At 29.6% G+C, this 24,358-nt stretch overlaps 1 protein-coding gene across 3 annotated transcripts in view; it reads left to right on the plus strand.

Moving 5' to 3' along the window:
• The window catches only part of Isha (Insulator su(Hw) mRNA adaptor), a 73,446-nt gene that overhangs the window by 35,643 nt on the left and 13,445 nt on the right, over positions 1-24,358 (plus strand). The window contains exons 5-14 of one of the 3 annotated variants that reach the window (XM_067268898.1): positions 4,885-5,039; positions 7,100-7,162; positions 10,512-10,676; positions 11,948-12,051; positions 14,403-14,577; positions 14,801-15,153; positions 17,881-18,080; positions 19,789-19,889; positions 21,151-21,258; positions 24,007-24,178. In XM_067268898.1, coding sequence (XP_067124999.1) covers positions 4,885-5,039; positions 7,100-7,162; positions 10,512-10,676; positions 11,948-12,051; positions 14,403-14,577; positions 14,801-15,153; positions 17,881-18,080; positions 19,789-19,889; positions 21,151-21,258; positions 24,007-24,178 — 1,596 coding nt within the window. The remainder of the gene's footprint in view (positions 1-4,884; positions 5,040-7,099; positions 7,163-10,511; positions 10,677-11,947; positions 12,052-14,402; positions 14,578-14,800; positions 15,154-17,880; positions 18,081-19,788; positions 19,890-21,150; positions 21,259-24,006; positions 24,179-24,358) is intronic. The other 2 variants (XM_067268908.1, XM_067268919.1) reach the window with 2 other exon arrangements.

The raw sequence follows: 24,358 nt of genomic DNA on the forward strand, positions 1-24,358 counted from the left end.
CCCAAAATTGCAAAAAAAGTTTAACATTTAATTATTTACAAGTAAACAAGTCACTTTAACCTTAAAATGTCTTTCTCACAGCTTTGAAGTACACAATGAGCTGATAAATGATAAACAAGTGTTGACATGTGCAGAAATGACATTACTGTCCAGTTTACCAAATATATTAATCTTCCAGAATCACATTCTGTTTTTTGCAATCATTCTGAATGATAGCAAAGAGAATGTATAGGCAAAATTATTGTAAAAGCTGGAAAACTGTTCTTGAACTGACAAGGGAACTGTCGGAGTGTCATCTAATAGATTTTAATAAAATTTAGTTAATAATTACGTTAAAAGTATACAAATCTATGACAAATTTGTAGTATTCACTAAAAGTGTTAATCAGAGTTATTAGCAATCAAATGTCGTACTATTTTATAGTACTTAAACACAAATATGCAAATTTTTAGAAGTGAAAGGGTCGCGGAGGAAGACGGCGATATTACATTTAGAATAAATTCTGGAATTTTCGAAAATGGGAGAATTAAATGTAAATATTCAAAACATTATAGCAGAATTTAAACGTTTATGTGATAATGTTTGGCCTACAGAAAATATTTGTAGGCCTAACATTTCAGACGTTGATAAACAGGTAGCCAAACTGCTTTTTAATGCATTTAGCGATATTTTAAGTAGTTATGTAAGTAGAGATGACGAAGAGTTTTGTCAGATGGAAAATAATAATTTGATTATAGATAGGCCTATTTCAGATAATAAAATAACACGTCTGCTTCTAGAGAAAGAAACTGATAACGCAGACACTGACTGTGAATCGGGATATTCAGATGATGAAAAATTCGATAAGAATATAATCTCAACAAAACGAAAAGAAGAAATTCTTAACTTGCATAAGAAACACCCAAAATGGAAATTACACACATTACAGCGGAAAGGAGCTAAAGAATTAAAACGTTTTAGTGATTTATATAAATGGGAAAAACAATTTAAATCTCGAAAGCATAGAATTGAAACATTAAAAATCATTAAAGAACATACTAAACAAATGTTTGATGAAGCTCAAGGCAGCTATAAAATTGTTAAAGGAAATCAATTAAAAATATGGGCATTACAGAAATTTCTTCAACTGAATAGTTCAATTAAGTTTACCGCTAGTGATTCTTGGGTTGCAAAATTTAAAAAAGAATATAGATTAGTATCTCGAAAGATTACAAAACTTGTAAATAAAACAGAAATAGTGAACGAAAAGGATATATTAGTAAAAGCTGCGCAATTTCAAACAACAGTAAAAAATTTATTGCCGTCTTATTCACGTAACTTCATATTCAATACGGATCAATGTGGTTTTTCATACGAAATGATTTCACCAAGAACACTTTCATATAAAGGAGAAAAAAACACTATTAGATTTGCACATTCTTCAAATAATAAAGTAACGCATTCCTACACTGTTCAATATTTAATTAATGCTAACGGACAAGTTGTAGGTAATGTATTTATTTGCTTACAAGAGGCTCATGGAACCTTTGGACGTAGAGTTCAAGCATTGCTGTTCAATGCCCCAAACGTAACTGTTACAGCTAGCTCATCTGGCAAATTATCTACAGCAATTATTACAAACTATGTAAAAGACGTATTATCTCCAAATATAACAGAAAACTCTTTATTAATAATTGACTCGTGGAGTGGACAAACAAATATTAATATTTATAATACAGTATTTCAAACATCTACAAATCGAAATTCATGCGAAATATTAATTATTCCACCAAAGTGTACATCTATATGCCAACCTTTAGATGTCGGATTTCATAGACAATTAAAACTTTTAGCTAAAGAAATTTTAAATGCTATACAATTATTCTGTAATGATTCTTCGATGAAATTGTTTTGGACAACTAGAAATGGCATTATAAAATTACATTCGATTCTTCATCATCAATTATCTGCGCCAATATTTAATAATTTGATTAAACATGCATGGTTCGCTTCTGGACTCATAAATGAAAAGTGTCAATTCTTAAATGTAAAACAAAGACGGCCGGATGGCCGAGCGGTAAAGGTGGCAGCCTACCGCTCTGGGGCACCCGGGATCGAATCCGAACGGGTCGAATAATCCCCAGGAATTTTTCGGGGGGTGGTCCGTTCGGATATGTCGGGCCCCGTCCCTCACCACCCGGTCGCCCCATTGTGGGCCTGGCTGAACCCATAACGGGCCTACTAAAAAAGGCCCTCTTAGTGCCCACAGGGCGGAAAGAGTTAAAAAAAAAAATGTAAAACAAGTTTGTTTTTCTTTTTTAAACACTGACAGTTTAAATTGTGTCGAAAGTAATTGCGAAAATCTTCGATTTGTTAAATGTGCACGATGCCAACAGATTCTTTGTTTATTTTGCTTTGTTGAAAAATATCATGTAAATAGTTGTCCATCTAATAATTTGTGAATATAATAACTTTTAAATATATCTATTAAAATGTATTTATTTATTACGTTTCGTTTGTTTTCTTTATATTTATTCTATCAATACTTTTATATTAAATTTCATTGTTAAAGTAGTATATATATCTAATCTTTTATAATATTTATTTGAGTTATTTCTTCTTCTACTCTGTAAATGTAATACAGTGATACCTCTGTTTTCGTAGTGTTTAATACTAAAAAAATTAAGGAATTAATATAAAATGAGTATAAAAAACTAATACAATGGTCTCCGAAACAGAATCACCATCTAACTGTTTTTGATTGATCGAAATTAATAATAACTGTTCGGCCTCTTCAATTGTTTGCGGTCTCTGTTTCATTAGCACATTTACACCTTTCGCTACATTAGCCTTCGTTTTGCTTCCTTTTTCGCCACAACGAAACTTATCCTTGGATGACGACTTCCCGAAAAGTACATGCGACCAATTTCAGCAATTTTAATGCCAGTCACGTATTTTTTAATGATTTCCTTCAACTCGATCGTGTTCCTGGCCTTGTTCGAAGGGCTACTGGCTCTGGAAACTTTCTTTGGTCCCTCGATGGAACTAAAAAGAATGGAAGCAATGAAATTGTTTGGCTAGACGCGCGGAGTAATGCTCGTACAGCAAAAAACATCGCCACGAGGACTTGTGAGCAGAAAAATGCGTGGGTTGCTCTTTGTTTTTGCAAAATTAGCAACGAGATCATGTGGCACGCCGACGAAATCCGAGGCAAATTTTTTGCAAAAAATCGACGAAAACAAAGTCAACGAAAATCGAGGTATTACTGTATCTTCCTCCGCGACCCTTTCACTACTAAAAATTTTCATATTTGTGTTAAACTACTATAAAATAGTACGACATTTGATTGCTATTAATCCTGATTAACACTTTTAGTAAACATTACAAATTTAATATAGAGTTTGTATACTTTTAACGTAATTAAACTAAATTTTATTAATTCTTCTCCCATTTTCGAAAATTCCAGAATTATATTCTAAATGTAATATCGCCATCTTCCTCCGCGACCCTTTCACTTCTAAAAATTTGCATATTTGTGTTTAAGTACTATAAAATAGTACGACATTTGATTGCTAATAACTCTGATTAACACTTTTAGTGAATACTAGAAATTTGTCATAGAGTTTGTATACTTTTAACGTAATTATTAACTAAATTTTATTAAAATCTATTAGATGACACTCCGACAGTTCCCTTGTGAGTGGTAAGGTCCATAAATATATCAACTTTTGCAAAAACTGGTTTTTTGAAATTTGTTACAAAAATACAGTGTATTGAAAACAAGCTGTATAAGTTTTCTCAAATTATCTATATATACTCTAATATTGACTTGAATGATTATTAATTTCCTGATTTGTTTTTACTAGAGTTGGTTAGTTTCATTAATGCTACAGATTAAACATGTAAATTAGTGCAATATACCTTTGTCACACATTGTGCCCAAATAACAGTTTTTCTATTTTTTATATACCTTTATATGTAGAATTCTCTATACAGTGGAACCTCGCTTTACAAGCATAATTCGTTCCAAAGTCTTACTCATTAAGCGAAACAATTTTTCCCATAGAAATTAATGTAAAATACAATAATGCATTCCACGTTGAAAAAATGCTCAAATGTTTTATGTATAACGTTTATTCAAAAAAAATTGTACAATATACACTGTTAAGAAGCGTGAATCATCATCATCATTTCTTCTAGCACGGAATGAACCATCCTGGAATGAGAATTCGATTTGCAGGAAAAAAAATCACAGCTAATATGTTTGACACAGATAAACACTCCAAACGATACGCCAAGTTCTTGGGTTATGTAAATGCTATAATTAAATATTAGAAAATAATTAATTTGACTAGAGGTAGGCGGTTATGTTTCCATCTCGTATTAAATTTAATAATTATAAATAGTTAATTTTTAATTCAGACATTTCTAAAATTTAATTTGGAATTGGTCATTAAATTTAATGACCCAAGAATTTGGCATATTGTTTGGTGTGTTTATTATGTAACGGGCTATGGTTGTTGATGTTTATAAGTAATACGTGTGAACACAAGTTTGGAAAAATATGTGATCGCAAGCGACACTAAGATGCTAGCGTAATGAGTGTGAGACACAGACTGATGGAACATGCCGCATGCGCACAATTTGGGACTTCCCCTCTCCTCATCATTCGTTATGCAAAATATCGTTCGTTAAGCGAAGCAAATTTTTACAATTTGTTTTGCTTGTTATGTGAAATACTCGCAGTGTGAGGTGCTCGTTAAGCAAGGTTCCACTGTAACTCAGAGTGACCATTTTTTTTAGTTCCTTTTCCAGATTTAGAGGTTTTATGTATCATATTGAATAGTTGTGATTAATGTTTTTGTTTGCTTACTGTTGTTAAAATATTTATTATATTTTTACTAGTATTTCAACAAACGCCTCCCAGCGGAAATGAGAATTCTGGTAGTATTTCGGTGAAACATAAAGGAATGGATAGTGCACCGTGGAAAACATGGAGTCAGAACAATCAACATTCTGATGGAGCTTTAACGGAGTCTCATTCATTTCAAAATTCGGAAGTAAGTACTAATTTTAAAAGTAGAATAAAAAACTAAATCTAATACTCACATTATCTTATACAAGTGAGGTCTATGAAGTTAGTATAAAAGTTATTTAGTTAAAAATCAAATTAGAGATTAAAAATATATTAATGTATCAAAAAATCATATAAAGAATATATATTGAACATTTTATATCTGAAGGAATTTAGAGATAAATGTAATTATTTGAAAGTTTTTGTGTTTAAATAATTTAAATTAGAATAAAAACAGAACTATAATTTAAATTGAACCATCTGAATGCAGCTGGTTCTATATGAATAAATATAAAACATAGTATAAGTTTTTAATCAAAATATGATTTTGCTGAAGTGTTCAAAATAGGTATTAAATTTGATTATACAGTACTTTCTACAGCATAAAACAAATTGAAATAATAAGGCATAAAAAAATCAGTAAACTTAACTATATTAGTATTTTCAAAGTTTTAACAGTAAACTATCATAGAAGTTTGATTATAAATTATCGAAGGCTATGGTAATTTATATTTACGAATTTTAGAAAAATGCAGCAATTTTAAACTCTTGTACTAAGAACAAATAATGCTTAAAACATTTAATCTTCAAATGTTTTAATCATTAATTACAACCAATAATGACTATGCAGTATTAGCCACATCTTGTGGCTAGTAGCATGAAAAGACAGCCTAAAAATGTGTACAATTTTTCTTAAAATAATGATAAATAACTAAAAGCCAGATTATAATAAGCAAAGCATATAAGTTTTGCAACATGCTAATTTTGGTAACATTAAATTATTATATAGTTCTTGAAGTATTCTTTATCAGTATCAATGTAAAGTTGCATCCTTCAAAGCTAAGAATGAAACTATTAACCCAGTCTTTGGACAAGGTGTTGACATCTTTCAAGAAAGTATGACATTCATCTTTGACTATGTTAAACTTGTACTCTTTGTTGTTGTTCCTGTTATCCTCCTCCTAAAAAGTTCACCATTCTAGAAATGTTGAAAACAAATGGTTGCCACTTTTTTGGAAAAAGTGATTTGTCACAACGGTTGAAGTTGTCGATCAAAACACAGTCAATGCCGATTGGTATATCTCGAAACATTTGCTACAAGTTTTTGAAGAAGTATGCAAGAACAACACCAAAACTGGTTTATGAAGAATTCTGCTTCACTGTAACAATGCCAGGGCCCACATTGCTGCCAAGACATTGGAACTTTTACAGCAGTTCAGTTAATCCTGCTTCCTCCATATTTTCAGATTTAGCTCTGTATGACTATTTTTTTTATTTTAGTGAAAAAAAATGAATAGAAGGGTACAAGTTTAACATAGTCAAAAGATGTCTTTTCATTCTACCAGCCACAAAATCTTCAAAACTTATTCAAATTTTTACGCTTTAGTGACTTAGCTAAAAGTAAAAAAAAAATTCATACTAATTCGAAATATAAGGAAAATTAATCTGCTAGAACACTTGTTTGAAAGTTGTCCTAGCTACAGCCAAAGAAAAATCAATTGGATAACTCATGGTTAAGTAGAATAAAAGGTCAAAGTTTCAACAAAAAATACAGAAACAATTATCTCAAAACGGCACTTTCGGAGTTTCATTGCTAATGTTCTCAGCAGGTGAAACATTCGTCACACATTAAACCATCTACGTACAGAACGTAATTTAACATTGCCGACGTCTTCAGAAATAAATAGGTATTACCATATAATAATTTGGAAACTAAATTTTATTGACTCGTAAAATTATTTAATAGATTATTATATACTACGCTTTTCCAGTTTAAGATACAATTAAAGCTTTTCTAAATTTACATTTATACCACAATTTTTTTTAGTTTTGTTAGAAGAACTTATTGAGTCAGAAACTGTCGAGAATTATCTTTTACCAGATACAAACATTACAGTTTATTATTATTTTTTATTTGGTTGTTACAAACATTTTAATTTAATAAAATTGTTTCTTTGGTTATTTTGCTGATTTTTTATTTAATATGGATATAATTGATCATGAGAGATTGAGAAATTTGAGCTTTTTTTGTTTTGTTTTTTGAAGGCTAACTGTGAAAACTACCAAAAAAATAACTCTACACATGAAGGCAGGTGGAGAGTTAGGAAGGTATTGGATTTTAGATTTTTCTAAAAAACATTTTTTACAAAATTAAATTCTCTAAAGTTGTGATACTTTGTGCCTGCATGCTAGATTAAAAGTTAATAATGTTAACTACAGTTCAGCAATGAACTATACATTTAGTATGAAATATTTTAAAATATTAGTAAGAGTCTTTACTTAGTCTTATTTGTAGTAAAAATAACTTTTCATTTTGATAATTATTTTTATAATGTGAGGTGAATTGTCAATGTTAGAATTCTAACAAAACAGACTTATTGGAATACTAGGTTTTCCAAAAAAATGCTACCATTTCAAATGATTATAATTATGTTAATTATTAATGGAGAAGTATGCAATGTTTGTCAATCGACAGAATAATTGTCCGAGTTTTGTTTCCCATCTGCATACAAACGTCATTTTGTCTGCCACCTGTAGGAAGTACCATAAACGAAAATGGATACTTCACAATGGAGTGTATTTTACATTCTGCAGTCTGTAAAGTTGTAATCTGTTATCACTGTGCAAGAAGAATGTTTGCCTTATGTGGTGGATTGCTTTGAAATTGTCTGCAAAACTCCAAAAAAAATCATTGAAAATCAGGGTGCACAATGATGACTAATTCCACCCTTGCAAACTGCAAAACAAAAAAAATCTCTGTTGCAGATGTGGTGTTACCATTTTCATTTACAGTGCTTCCTAGAGGTGACAGACAAAATGACATTTATACATAGATGGAAGATGAAACTCGGATGGTTACTCTGTCGACTGATCGACGTTGCTTACTTCTCGGGTAAAGCCGGATGCACACATGTGGTGCGGCAAGGAAAAGCGGCAGAATGACGTCACCTTTTCTCACCGCAGAGGTCTATTTCATGCTGCTTTTCTCGTGCTGCAAAAGTTGGCCAAATTCTATCTTTCGCGGCGACCACCGCCAAGACGCGTTTCTATCAGCCAATAACATTTCGTCTGGCAGTCACGTGAGAAAATACAATCACGTGGTGTTTTAATGGCGGAAAGTTCGACGTGGTTAACCGAGATAACTAACATCAGAATAAAGAGAAAAGAATAATAAATTTAACACAAATTCTACACAGATACAGTAATCATATATTATTTAATTCAAAGAACAAAACAACCAAATCTTACTAGAAATTGTATTCTTTATCGAGAGATCTTAATCGAAGAATAAGCCTATTTTGTACACCAGTTCTTTATCGATCCAACAAAATATCTCGGCAAGATTCTTGCCAATACGATATCTCTAATCCAAAATATTCATTCGAATCTTCAACGAAATCTTCTAGCTAAATAAAACGAGACGTACAAAACAAAATTTGTAAACCTGTGGATAGCGGAGTGTCGATATCGTTCGCCATCTTGAATACTGAACGCATGCGCCGAAATGTAAACGGATTACCGCTTGTGTGGTCGTGCTGCCGCGCGGCGAAGACGCGTTTGCGTCACCGCTTTTTCTTGCCACGCCGCATATGTGCATCCGGCTTAATAATTAACATGATTACAGTAATTTAAGAAGGTATCATTCCCTTTTGAAGACCCTGTATTTTATACACTTAATTGTATATACTTACAAGATTACTTGATATATTTTCTTAATATATAAATGAGTGGATGAAAATAAAACTGCATGAATATAGGTTATTTAGGAACAGTATGTCTTAAGTTGGATGCTAATAGTATGAGGGTCTGGTCTTAATTACTTTTGCAAATACCAAAATGTTCTTATCCAAGGAAAATAGAAGACTTGCATGGTGCTTTTGACACTTTACCGCTAGTAAGAATTTGTCTGATTTGGTATTGCCTTACCTCAAATCTAGATATTTTATTAATAATAAGTCTTTAGACATCATCTCATTAATTATTGAAGAAATCAATAATGAAGTTGGAAAATCTTGAAGATATCTTCAGAATTTTTTAGTAATCACTTGTCAACGACAAAGTTAAGAATTCATAATTATTTGAATTATGAACTGAAATTTGAAAAAAAAAGAAGAAATATTGCTTATTTTTAAACTTTTAATTAATGAAAGAAGAAGCAATTTGTAAACACAGTATAAATTGCAAAACTGAATGTTTTATGCAGACAACTAAAGTCGTTATTCATAAAACAGATGCTTAATTATGTAATTAAATTCTTGTATAGCTAAATTGCTTGTATTGTTAATTTAAATACAAGATTAAATTAACAGTTAAAGTGATTTCCAGGAAACTTAGACTTAACTACTTTTGTTAACACCTAAAGTTTTGATATTTATTGATAATGGGAGAATTGTGCTGTATTTTGAGCATCGTATAGTATGTTAGCACAAGACATCTGTACGTAAGAAGTTACCATCTAACATATGTACAATGCGGTACAATGTCAAAAGTACCATACAAGGATAACAATATTTTGGTAAGTAATTAAGACCAGACTCTAATACTATGAACAAATCCAACTTACGACATCTACAAAAATGAATTAACTGCTGGTAAAATAAGTTTTTGTAACTAATTGGTGAACTACTGTATTAAGTATAACGGAGAAATAATATGCTAGTATTATATGTAAATAGGCCATTGTTACATAAGTTACATATGGACTCATCTTAACAATAGTTTCAGAAACAGGATCCATTTAAAACCTGTGTGCTGACACTTGTGCCAATTTCTGTAATTAAGCATCTTAGATGTTCTGAAAATGAAAAACTCTAATGAATTCGGCCGTTATCATTTCTAAAACAGTTAGGTAATTATCAAAAGCGTACTCTAGATTGATTATTTTGTCAATCCACACAGAAGTTTCACACACAGTGTTAAATCGTATTGACAAATTATACTATAATTCTCTTCGAGTTGTTACAGATTAATCATTGGCTTTCTTAATTTAAGAAAATGTGAAATATAACTCTGAATTCTCTAAAACTGATTTCAAAGGAAATTTGAAACATACAAAATGAACAAAGAACAATATCTGCTCTCTGGAACTATTTTTATACTCAAAATCTGAAAATAGAATCAAAACTTTCATTGCAAGATCAAATTTTATTAGTTAAATTAATATAATTATTTTATCAATATAATTAGGTATAATCAATTAGTAATCATCAATAATAAGAATAATCAATTAATGATTCAAAAACTATTCTTAGATTACATACTGCAATGTAAAACAGATATCAAGTTTTTTATTTAGTTCTACAATTTGATCATTTTAAGAAACATCTTTCACTGTTATTACCTTAAAAACAACATAAGATTATAAATTAACAACAACTAAAATACAGCATTTAGAGTAGAAATTAATTATAGGCTATTATGATAAAGTATTAAAATTGCTCAAAAATATTTTATCTAGGAACCAATAGGTAGTGAAGTAAATAAAATTAAGAATGAAGATAGTGGCACACATCTGCAAGTAGATACGGTATTATTAACAAGGTTACAAGAAATAGCCGGACAATTACTTGTTACAAAAACTGAAGAGACCAGGGCTGAAGAAAGTACTGTAAAATTTAATAAAGTAAGTATTTATATTTTCAATTGTTTAAAAGTTTTATTCGATTTTCTACTATTAATAGTCAGACATACAAATTATGCAATGATAATCAATTTACTCTGAACTAGGCACAAGCACACACAGGTACAGATTTGATATAATTCATTTTCAATGTAGTTTATCATCTAAAGGTTTATCAGAAAATAATTATAACACACACACAGAAATTAAACTTAATGTTAGAAAAGGACATCATTCATTGAAAAGTATCCACTCAAATGAGTTGTAATAATAAAATAATGCATTCCTGTTCAGCATTTCAGATATTTTGTTTAATTATTAATATTAACCTTTAATTTTTATTATTCCGACATCGAGTGTTTCGTGCGTGTATTCTGATTCTAATTTTTTTGACAGTTTATAAAGATTCAGTTTTCTGAAAGACAAGGCAAATTTAACAACTTAATTACTGTCAATAGATAACTTTTATATTGTTATGTAGTAATGTATTCCAAGGAAAAACTTGTTATACATAAAAAGAACTTTGTAACGTTGGAGAATGATTACAGGCTAGGCCGAATTTAAGTGCATCTCGGCTCAAGGTTTCGTTTTGCAAAACCTTGCTTTGATAGCACGATGTTAAAATTGTCAAGCAAAATATATTCCGACCCCTCGAAAGTTCTCATAATGGTATAATATAGGCATCAATTGAGGTAAATTATTATTGAAAATCTTTTGCTCGTGGATTTGAGTACATATGTACACGAAACACTTGATTTTTGATGTTTTTATGTCATGTATAAATGAATAAATGTTTCTGTAATTATAACTGATAATTTTATGTTAATGTCTATTTTTATTGAAAAGAATTTGAGTGGAGTCTTTTGTTTCCATGGCTGTAAGATTTGAAATTAACTTATTAAAAATAACTTCATTTGCTTCATATTATTAGTTATTCATTGTGTACCAACATTTTTGTGTTTGTGTTAAAATTCATTTAAATGAACAGAATGTGAAGATTCTACAACAGTAACATTTTAATATTAATATCACAATACTTACAGAGTTTGCAACATGGTTATTTTTTACGTTCTACTGCAAACTCTGTAAATATTGTGACATAAAAGTGAAATGTTACTCTGCTTAAATGCATTTTTGGTTGTAATTAGAGAAAACACAAAAATGATGTCGTCCTTATAATTATAAATGGAAGTGTATTATATACTAATATTTATAATTAGAAGAAAAATTGCTATTCTGTGACAAATTATTAAATTAATTATTTTATTTTACAGAAATTATTAGATTTTGACTACAGTGACGACGAAGAGGAGGAGGACGAAGAGGAAAAGCAAGACGACGGCGATATTAATGCCGAACCTAACGAATTAGCTCTTAGGTGAGTTTCCATTGTCAATTAAATTATATTTAATATAATAAAAATATTTACTTCTTTTGTAATTTATCAGTCAAAAATAATTAAAAATTTTGTTTGGTTTGCAATAATCATCGTGGACCAAATTACATTATGGGGTTTTTTTTTCCTGTGATTGGTTTCTGAACACTGTTGTTAAGTGAGACACTGTAAATTAAACTCTGATTTTCCGTATGTTCAGTGTTGTAAATTGAGGGTCTATTCTTGAAAATAGAATTATCAGTTTGAACTACTTAGTGTGATATATTACATCACACTGAGATAGCAACAAAAAAATATGGTAATTATTATTGTAGAAGAAAACTTGTACCATTTGTAAATTTATGGCTATACAGTAGAACCTGTTTAAGAAGTTTAAATTTTCCAGTCCCGACATTTACACCATAAGATGTGTGTTAAAATTTTGTATGTAACAAGTTTTCTGTGTCAAACTATGTTTTGTTATATTACCTTCATATTTATTTAAAATTGAATATACAAATAAAAAATTATTTCTTTTACAATTTCTGCCTAAGAAATTTTTTTAACTTGGTCTTTTCAAAAACTTTTTAACAGGGTTCTATGGTATTATATTTTATATATTATATACAGGGTGTCCCATAAATTTGTAAATAGTTTAAAAATTCATACAAGTTGAAAGAATTGGTATATTTGAATGCGGTTTGCATAAAAGTTATTATCACAAAGGGGGATTTTTCTGGGTAGAGAAAATGAAAATAGTTCGAATTTTTGTTGATAGAGGGTGCTGAACACAAGAAAAATCACTGGAATTGTGCAAATCTGAGTCTTATAAAATGCAAAGTGTATGAGTAACAGCTCACTTCTGAATTTTCCTGTTACTGGCGCTGACATACGGTTTTCATTATGATGTTGACATTGGTGAATAAAGCGCTATTGGTGAAGTTGTTTTATCTCAGCCACGAATTGCCGGCTGAAACTTTACAAAGGTTTAGGACACAGAAGAGAATGAAGAAAGGTTCAGGTCTAATCACTCCTGCTGGATTGGTTTCCATTTGCAAAGCCACATTGGAGGTACTGATAAACGTGGTGCACAGCTGCGTGGGTGATTACGCAAACTTCTTGTTTCTTTGAAACATCGTACTAGGAAACCAATTCAGCAGGAGTGATTGGACCTGAACCTTTCTTCATTTTCGTCTGTGTCCTAAACCTTCGTAAAGTTTCAGTCAGCAATTCGTGGCTGAGATAAAAGAACTTCACCAATAGTGCTTTATCCACCAATGTCAACATCATAATAAAAACCATATGTCAGCGCCAGTAACAGGAAAATTCAGAAATGAGCCGTTAATCGTACACCCTGCATTTTATAAGACTCATATTTGCACAATTCCAGTGATTTTTCTTGCGTTCAGCGCCCTCTATCGACAAAAATTTGAACTATTTTCATTTTCTCTACCTAAAAAAATCCATTTTCACGAGAGTAACTTTTATGCAAACTGCATTCAAATATACCAATTCTTTCAACTTTTATGAATTTTTAAACTATTTACAAGTTAATGGGATACCCTGTCTATACATACATGCACATGCACGCGTGTATGTATGTATGTAAATTGCTTATGAAAATAGTTTTAGTAAACTCATATATTAGATAAATTAAACATACACATCGTTAACTTTCATGCATTTCATGCAGAGCTATGTTCAGGCAAGACTAGTGTTAATGAGTTTTCTTTCAAAGAAAAAAATTGTTCTGCAATTTAAATGCCCGGAAAAGTCCATTTATTGGACGAAAGTACTAAAAGCTAAGTAGGTCTAACTTTGTTGTAACACTGTACAAAAAATTTTTAGTGAAATATTGATTAATGATGTTTTGTTGGCTATACATTAATACAAATTGCTTTGTTCTTATTAATTTGAAATGCTATCAGACATTTCTAAATGTGTAATTACTTTGTTTTTACTAAAAGTTTAAAATTATTGATTTGTGCAAGAATTTAAATTTTGCAGAATTGGTACATTTTGTTTGTTTCAAAATGTTCTGAAGACCATATTTATAAAAATAGTTAAATTTATGATCATATTTTAGAATTGTTCTTAAATCCAGTAGTTAATCATCATCATACTTGCAATGTGATGAATAATAGCCTTCTAATTATAAAACAAATGCTGTGAGATTTGACATATTTAAAGATAAAAATTATAACTATTACATTTAGTCGTATTGTAAATATACAGTTTTTAAATGATAAATTAATTAAAGAATTATACAAGGAACATTGTTGTGAATTTATCTTGAAATATTGCTGAATATACTTGAAGTTTGTCACTTATGATTAATTATGATTTCTTTTCAGTATGGCACAGAATCTTCTCTCAAATCCTGAACTTCTAAGACAACTACAACAAATGCAACAGACAATTCAACAGACTGAAGCATTGAAATCCGAAATTTCTTCTCAAGAACAACTTCAACAACAGCATCTGAAACGTGAAGAATACTCTCAGCCGTTAATTGAAGATAGTTCTATGGTATGGATTTTCTTTTACAAGATTTTTATCATAATCTATTTGTATGCTTGTGTACATTGTCTTTGAGAGCATATTCTGGTTTAGAGAAGTTAATTGAATTTTTGTATTAGACGTCGGATTAGTCAAAAATTATCTATTATGACATTGTCACAAGAAATTCTGCTGTTTTCTCAACAGAATGTACTTCAGAATCTTACCTTATTATTGTTTTTTTTTTTTACAGTCTATGCAATCGATACCATTCCCAGAAGAACAACCACCAGAACCAATGATGCCTCCTTATAGTAATAATGCAGTTATGTTTACTAGTCATCAACCTTCCACACCTATCACTGATGATGTCGATTCGATGCCTTCACAAGACGTTTATCGAAATTCTATCATGGAAGGAAACGAAAGGTGTCAAATGTCTGCCGCTCCTGACGTGGATGAAAGATTTGGCGTAGGATTGGAACATCCTCTGTCATTACAAGATATGGATTTAAGACCAAAATTGTCAGCAGACGTAAAAGATGACCGAGAAATGGGAAAATTGCACAGATCTAGATCTCGATCAGGATCGCGATCAAGAACAAGGTAGTCTTAAGTTTTGTATGTTTATTGATATTATTAACTCATCAAAGTTAATTGTAATATATGTCATGCTATACAATGAATAATGTGTTGTATTTTCTTTCCTGTTAAGTTTGTTGATTTGGAAAAAAATTAATCTTAATTTTAGGTTTGCTTTTCTATAGATAATATTACAAAATATCTCTTTCAAAGGAAATTTAAATTTATTATGAAAAAGATTTAAAATTCATTTGCAAGATTATGAAGATATATTTTGTATTACATAAGGTTCATTTCTTAGTTAGCTGCTTTAGAGCTAGTCCAGAGAGGTTCACGAGCGCTGAAGACAAGTTAAGATGGCTGCCACCATAAATTATAAGCATATTACATACTGTACCTGAAATGAAGATTTTAACATATGAAAATCTATTTTAAACTGGCTATCAGGAAAATTAGAAACACATTTTTCCACAATTTTCTATTCTGACATAAACATCTTCGGATTTATTAGCAATGGCGAATGCACGGGTTTTATTATTGTTGTTTATCATATAGGTAATTGCATTTTTTACACATCAAATTTTCTTGATCAGCTTCCTCCAATATTTTATAGTCTTAACAAAAATTCTGTTTTGTTTCTTACTAAACATTTTTATTTGTACAAAACAAATAAATTGTTGTTTGGCTCTTTGTATACAAACAGCCAAATAACAATGCTGAGGCATAGAACTGGAAAGGATGCATTTCCTAGGAAAGCATAAATTGCTTAAAGCATCCTCCAGCAGCTTTACTAGGAAACACACCCATAATATTCAGTGGAAATGCATGATAATGAATATCTCACTCCTTTAAAACTTGTATTTTTGTATATTTTTCACAAAGAAATAGCTGCGCTTAAAACTTTAGAGCCTTTTTTTCGGAATCTTCTGGCTAGTGCGCTTTAAAATTTTTCTGGGTGGACACCCTTGAGGTATACTACTAACCTGCGAAGTCTCATCCCGAACTGAATTTCCGAGACCGTAAGGTCCCCTTGTCAGTGGGATAAACAAGTAAATAATTCTGGAGACTGCTTTTAAGGCAATAGAAATACAGTCAAACTTGATCATAACGAGCTTTAGGGCAAGATTTCCTCATTATAACCATTACTTGTATCCACAAAGAGCAATAATGTAACTAGGGAGAGAATGGCAACTGCTTTGGGCTCAAATATGTAGAGGACACCCTGGGTGCGGAAAAACTTGTAGCTATGTCACTGATAATTGGTGAAATCTATCTTTTAATTTTTAATTCCAAATAAGTTGATGTAAAAAAAAAATATATAATATAATTACATTATACTGTATTTTTATTAATAGTTATATAAACTACAATATAATTAATATTGAATAATTTCTACTTTTTCCTAAACAAGAGAAATTTTTTCATGAGAAATTTTTATTCTTCATGGATTATCTTTCTCATAGAAATGTTTGTTTCTAACTAGAGTATACATCAATTTTACAATTGTAGTGATGATTAGGTAAATTGGCAGTGTAGGGCCTGAAGCTAGTCATGAAAGAGGGGGAGAGTCTCCATAAAGAAAGTTAAGTGATAAATAAGCTTGTATCCATGCAGGTCATAAAACTAATTATCCAGTGGTCATAAAACTAAGTAACCCTTTCAGTTTTATCTATTCCAAGACTTTGGTATCACATTTCTTACTACTTGAACAATTAAGAATGTTTGTGTGTTTGTATAGCTACCGAAAATTTTCTTGGATATATCCATGAAGTACCCTCGTAATAACCGCAAAAAAATGTATGGAAATATGCGTAAATTAAAATTGTTATGGTGTTTTGCTCGCTATAACCGTGAACTCTTTACATCCTTGTTTGTTTTAACCGAGTTCGACTATTTGTGATTTAATGACCTCTAGCTCATTTTTACTTGACAAACCCCAATATTTTTATCTCCGGAAGTTAGACAATATAGAAATTGATTGTTTTAGACTCTCACAAATGAATAAGTTTTAATTCCTCCCAAGAATGCTCCAATTTGATAAGATTGAAAGAAAAACCAATCTGTTAGTTGAGTGCATGGGATTCTTGTGCACTTACTAATGCTAGAATGTAATATAATAGGGTTAACGGAAGTAAATGTAATGGACTTAATAGTTCTGCTGTGTATTTATTTTTCTTTAAGTCAGGTTTTGATGTTTGAAACTTAATTTATTTTATTTTTTTAATGTCAATAGATGAGTAATTTTTACTGTGTTAATTATATGATGATGATTCAAATTTTGTTTGTGTGTATTGTGAACCTTTACTCAGCTGTAACAGAAAACTCTGTGATGATGTATGTGTGTTGTAGACATGATTTCCTATTTGATTTGTAGGAAGTAATTCTTGTTTATTTTGTAATGGACTAGCCTTTTTTTATGTATTAGTTTTTCGATATCTCTTCCATCTCTTCACTATTATCTGCAGTAATTTCATCTGTTAGATTGCACAATTCATTTGAATTTTTAAGTGATTGTTGAAGTTCGTAATCTTGTGAGCCTATACATTCGTTATAGCGGCCAGCATGTTTGTTTTATACATCTTCTGTCGAAAGACTAGTTGTTATTGATTGTGTACTGTCCAGTGACTGTAACAGTGTGAAATTTGTCAAAAATTAGCTACATTTAATAATACTAGTATCAGGCCTCAAAGAGATTTTCCTTTCTGGCCTCTGGAACGAATATTTATAAAACATATGATTTATATTTTGTAGATCATCTAGAAAGCATAGTCATCGTAGCCGATCTAGATCACCACGTCGAAAAAGATCGAGGTCTCGATCGGGTTCTCGCTCTAGATCTAGACATAAGCGAGAAAGATATTCCAGATCACGATCAAGAGAAAGAGAAAGGGAAAGAGAACGTGACAGAAGGAGAAGAGGTTTACCACCCATCAAAAAAAATCACGTTGGAGGTAAAAATTTTAAATGTCTTTGTTTATAATTCTTTGAAATTGATTTCGTGCAGAGGCAATGTCGTAGCCGGTAAAATTTTAACTGAGGTGTCATTATTGCCGATTGAAACAATAATTTTTTAATATGCTAATTCTAAAAAAATAAATCTAAAGAACTGTAAATAATTTTCTCGTGTGTATTTCAGTAAAATAGAGAAAATTTTATATTTATTTTATTTATAAAAAGGCTTAATGTATATAATAGATTTTGTAAATTGCAATGGAAATTTTTACTCTTCTATCAAGTGGTAATTTTCATTTTTATATCGCATTGAATTTTCTGGCACACTTAGTTCCAGACTTGCCAGACCAACCACGGTGTAGCAAGGCTTTACAAACTCAACACTACATCCTGTATGACAAATTGTGTCTCTAAAGCACTATAGACTGCTTGAAACTTAAAATAATGATAATATCTTCTTTCATTAATTGTATGTTTATTCAAATAGTTAGATCAAGAATTTGACAGATTTTATTTATAAAATTATTGGTAACGTTGCTATAATTTGCTAATATTTTTGAGAAAAATATAAAATATGTTGGAAAGCTAAGCACTTTAAGATATATAAATATCAACTTTCCAAAACCTGATATATTGATATCAAGCCAAATGATAGTCGTAATTATTTGGGCTATTAATATGTTATAATTAATAATAAAAACTAAGTAATTTGGTACTAAGAGTAGACATTAGGCACCATCTCTTATCTCAAATTTTACAGGCATAGTTTCTTTACCCAAAAATTTCATTCTAAAATTTAAATCAATTATCGTATTTATTCAGATATAAGATGATCTCACATATAGGACGAGGTGTGACTTCAGAGATCAAAATAAAGAAAATTAGATTTATTAATACAATCCGAATTTTATTTCGTTTAATCACAAATAAAATATTATCAAATGCATGTATTAACCAAACAACCTTGTTTGCCTTAATACATGATGAATGGAAAACAAAACCAAAACATTATAATGTGCATGACTGGAAAAAGTTTATTTTTAATGATTCAGAATATGCTAATATTCTGAATCATTAAAAATAACAATTTAACTAATAAAAAATACTGTAATTACATTTATAATTATTGCTAAGTGACCTGTATTTCATTAATGTTTTTATAAATAACTGGAAACTATTTTCTGCGAACAAACGAGATGCAATGCAATTTTTAATTAATGGACGTAGGATTAAACCAATAAACAAAGGAATGTGTGTCTTAATTTGTTTACAGTAGGTGCCAACTTACGCTAAATAGACTGTAGACGTATAATGACAGCATGAAGTATACATGGTTCACAGAAATTATTGTAAAAACGCGAAGAATCCTTTGCTTGCATATATAGGACAACCTAGGTTTTTGAAAGCAGTAAAAAAATGAATAAAAACCTCGTCTTATATGTGAGTAAATACAGTATTTTTTCTAAAATCAGATAATAGGTAAAATTATCTGCTTTTCAATTCTTTTGTCGGAGCCACTTAAAAGTGATTTTTATTGAGTGTAAAAACGTATAAGATTTTTCTGTTTTATTAGATTAAAGATTCTTAATGATTTGAAATATTACAAGTACAGAAGTGTAAAAAATATTATTTTGAATCATGATTTTTCTACTTGTTAGTAAATTTATCATTTATATTATTGTGTATCTTAAATTTCTTAATTTTTAGTGTGCAGTACCACATTATGGCTCGGACACGTTCCTAAAACCGTTTCAGAAGTCGATTTACAAGAAACTTTTGGCGAATTTGGAGTAGTCAGAAGTATTGACGTAAGTAACTATTTTCAAATAAGGACAATTTTTGATTTTTAGGTGTAATATGTTCCTGTTTATAGAATAGTATTATGTATATTTCAGGTATTTAGTATTTCAGACATTATTCAGTAAACGTTGGAACTTTGTCATTCGGTCGTCACTTATAACTGTGAGTCTAAGCTCAGTCTGTTGCATCTCTATTAAAGCACACAAAGCTTTGTAATATGAATTTCTTTAGTTGTAGGATGTCTGTTTACAAGGTCTCATTCTACCCAACCTCAATTTCTTTATATATTGAATATTATAAAAGTTGAGATAAAAAGGGAAATATCAAACTTTATAATTTTTCCACAATTAGAGAAAATAATAATACTGTAAATCTTAATGACTTCATAATGTTGTAACAGTATATTAATGTTATGACACATTTTAGGATGTTTCTATATTCAAATGATTATACGAGAACCATTCTAAAATGTTCTAGAGAATTGAAAATACCCGACAGTGGCCTGTTGATCAGATTGAAAACGTTTGTTACAGCAATAAATGTTGGTTCTCAGCAAGATAAGGTGTGTGTGTCATAATATTTAAGGAGTCTGAGTATATGTTAAAGTATATTAATGATCGATATGTGAATAATAATGACATGTAAAATAAAGTTTTAATCATTTAATGAAGTATTGCAGTTAAAAGTAGGAAATCATCACATTGATATGGAAATTTTAATAAATTACTAAAAAATTATTAGCTAATACTATTTATTAACATTCACAAACGTAATAGCAATGTTCTGTCATTTATTAGTTTAAAAAAATGAATAACAGGAATGAAAACTGCAATTTTTTCAAATTTTATTTATTTATTTAGTTTTTGCTTCTGATGTGAGATAAAATTTTATATTGATAAGCACATTTTTTGTTCATTTAGAAATTTTTCATATTTTCTCATTACTTAATTCCAAATAGTCAGTTTAGTGTATCGATTATTGTTACAGATTGAATCAAATTTTTAAGTAAATTTAACTATTATCCATCTGTTAAGAAGCTTTTTTAAATTGCATTTTTCAAATGGTAAATATTTAAAAAAAGGAAAAAAAATAGAATGTACGAGAAAATATTTGATATATTTACTCAACAGCACCATACACATTGAAAGGATTTTGATATTACATTTTTGTGTAATTGAAGCTTTGAATGTTTCTGTTCTTAAAATGAATAGAAAGTTTCATTAATGCCAAGTCTTTTTTTTAAATAATTGATTAATTCATTTTTTTCAGATGATACTACCGAGAGGATGTGCCTTTGTTTGTATGGAGAAAAGACAAGATGCAAACAGGGCACTTCAAAAACTAAGGAATTTAAAATTACAGGGATGTAATATTAAGGTAACTAAAAGATACTTAGTAAAAAATATATAGAAGAAACTAAAATGTCTTCACATTAATTTATTAGTCTTAAGTTTTAGGATCCAAGACTCATCTGACTGATTGCTATGACTATTAATTTAATTTATATAAGATACTCATTTAATGATAAAATAATTTTTTCCAAAAACAAATTCTTGCTAAATATCTGACAAATTCATGTAAAGCAGTGTAAATATTTGTGCAAATTGCTAGTTAAATGATATATACTGTATTTATTCACATATAAGATGACTACATATAGGATGAGGTATGACTTTAAAGACCAAAATAAAGAAAATTAGATTTATTAATACAATTTTAATTTTATTTTGTTTAATTACAAGTAAAATATCGAATGCACGTATTGTCCTACAAAGATTACTGGCATTTTAAACTTTAAGGAAAAATCTTGTAAAATTGACAACATAATTTGTACATGTAAAGCTGGATAATCAGGAACCTTCTTTGCCAATTCTTAACAGTTGAATCCACTTTCTGTCGATTACACTTATGAGTTTCTCTGAATTATGATTTCCGGATAATCATCTGTTTTCACGTGAGAATGGATTAAAACTTATGCTCTTGTGTGATTTTGGAATTTCAATCTGAAATTCAATTCAAAAGCTTTGCTTTTCCTATTGCTGTTCATCTTTACTCCTGACAATATGCAAAAACAATTCAAACGACCCAGACAAAATACTTACATTTTTAAATACAAGAGGGTAAGCATCTGGTAAAAAATGCGAATACACTGTTCACAAAAATTATTTGCAAAAACGCAAAGAATCTTTTGCTCGTGCATATAGGACGACCTAGGAATTTGAAGCTGTGATAAATGAATAAAAACCGCGTCTTATATGCGAGTAAATACGGTATATATAATATATAATATAGATTTTCACAATGACATTTATGATCTTATATTACAATATGAGGATTATGAATGTTATTTACTTTACAAGATCAATATTATTAATCATTTATGAATAGCTATAAATAATAATAATAATAATATTTAAGGTATATGGGTAATCATTATAGTAAACACAAAATCATACACTTTGTAATAATTCACATATAAATTGCATTTATTTATTTATTAGCAATATGGATGTCATTCTTGATACATGGTCATAATATAAAAAACATACAGTGATAGACAATACAAGTTATGAACAAAATGTTATTTTATAAAATTAAATTACAAATCAAATTTGTAATCAGGAATTTGTCCACAGAAACAAAGAGAAGGGAAGAAACATTCAAACCTCATACGTACGAAAAGAAAAATATTAGTAAAACAATTCATCAGTTTTGGACTGATCTCCCAATAAGACCATCAGGCAACAATACATAAGTACAAACCAAATTTAGCTTTGCTTAGTTAGGAAATAAAAAATTTATGTGCCGCACATATAAAACAGAATAATTTTTAATAATAATGTTTATTATTTACCTAACCCTTTTGAATAACTTTTTAGTTAAAACCTTGCAACTAAATATTCTTTGTTGCAAATTAACTACTAATTCACAATTTGCTGTTAAATGAAAAACAGCTAAATGAGAAATCTTTTCAGAAAATTGACAAAATTCTCTTATATAGCTTGATTGGAAGAACATAACATAGTGTCTATTGTTTAAAAGTAGCAATATTAGCACAAAATTCTATCAACTTTAAACAGATCTCCTCCACATGTATTTGTTTCAAATTTGATTTTCCTGAAGCTTATTTTATTTTATAGTTCCATTGATAGGAGAATTATCAATGTAATCTGAATTCTTTATACTGTATGTATTGTTTGGAAAATAATAAATTTTGTTAATCAAGAAACCAGTTTATGTGAAGTATTTAAAAAATTATTAAATCAGTTGAAAAACTTAAATCCTGGGTAAATCAGATATAATAGTATAATATATTTACTGTTATGATGTGTTCATCATCCGTTAAGAAGTATTTTCTTTTTATTGTACCTTTATAAGTGGAAAGAAACAAGTGTGAAGAGTGAGATTGGGCCCATGAGATGGATATACAACCATAGATAGATCTGAATTTTACAAAAATGTTAGTTATGCTTGATGTGCCAAAGCATTGTCATGGTGAAGGCACTGAAAGTCTAGTCAAGAATGAAGATAAAGATCCTTTAATGAATTGATAAGTTTTGACACGCAAGCTTTACTGTGTTATTTTGCAGTAACATTATCATCACATATATATATTTTTAATGTTTTTTTTAACCATTTTACTCTGAAGTCCCACAGTTCATTCAATTGCCACTACGAGACCAAGAACATAAAACATTTTTTTGCTTGCAAATATTTAAATAGAATTCTGAAGTAGCTGCTTGTGCACCAATCTTTGGTATTGCATCTATTTGTATGTAACTTTATGGTCTACATTCAGTAATTATCTTTACTAACTGCTTGTACTATATACATACAGACTAAGGATCATTATTTAAGGTAAACTATCCTCTTTTAAATTGTTTATACTATTCAAACATAGTTGATTGTCATGGATATTTAACATAAAACACTCATTTCTAACAAATACTCTTCCACAATTAAATTGCATTTAAAATTGTACAATAAAATAACACAATGATGAAATGTGTTCAATCTTAACATCTTATCTGTTTAAATGAATTAGTAGACAAGAATTTTAAAAAATCTGTAAATGTTTTTTAATTTTTATGAATATGATGATGATTAATTAAAAATTGATTACAGATGGCATGGGCACCAGGGAAAGGAGTCAAAGAAAAAGAATATAAATCATACTGGGATGTCGAATTTGGCGTTAGTTACATACCTTTTGAGAAACTTCCAAGTGAAACAGAACTGTCTGTTCTAGAAGAAGGAAGTATGATTGATGAAGATTCACTACCAGAAAAATATAGAGGTAAAATTTAATATTTTATATAACAATTCTAACTTTGTGTGTAATATATACACGTGTGTTATGCTGTATATGTGTATATGCAGCATAATATACATTATATTGTTGTATATAGGTGCATGTATTGCATTAATTATAAACCAATATGGTAAGTTCTCGACTTATGTGGTTAATTTGTTTTGA

The sequence above is a fragment of the Centruroides vittatus genome, unplaced genomic scaffold (genome assembly GCF_030686945.1).
Source record: "Centruroides vittatus isolate TY-2023 unplaced genomic scaffold, ASM3068694v2 contig_1078, whole genome shotgun sequence".
Lineage (NCBI taxonomy): Eukaryota > Metazoa > Arthropoda > Arachnida > Scorpiones > Buthidae > Centruroides > Centruroides vittatus.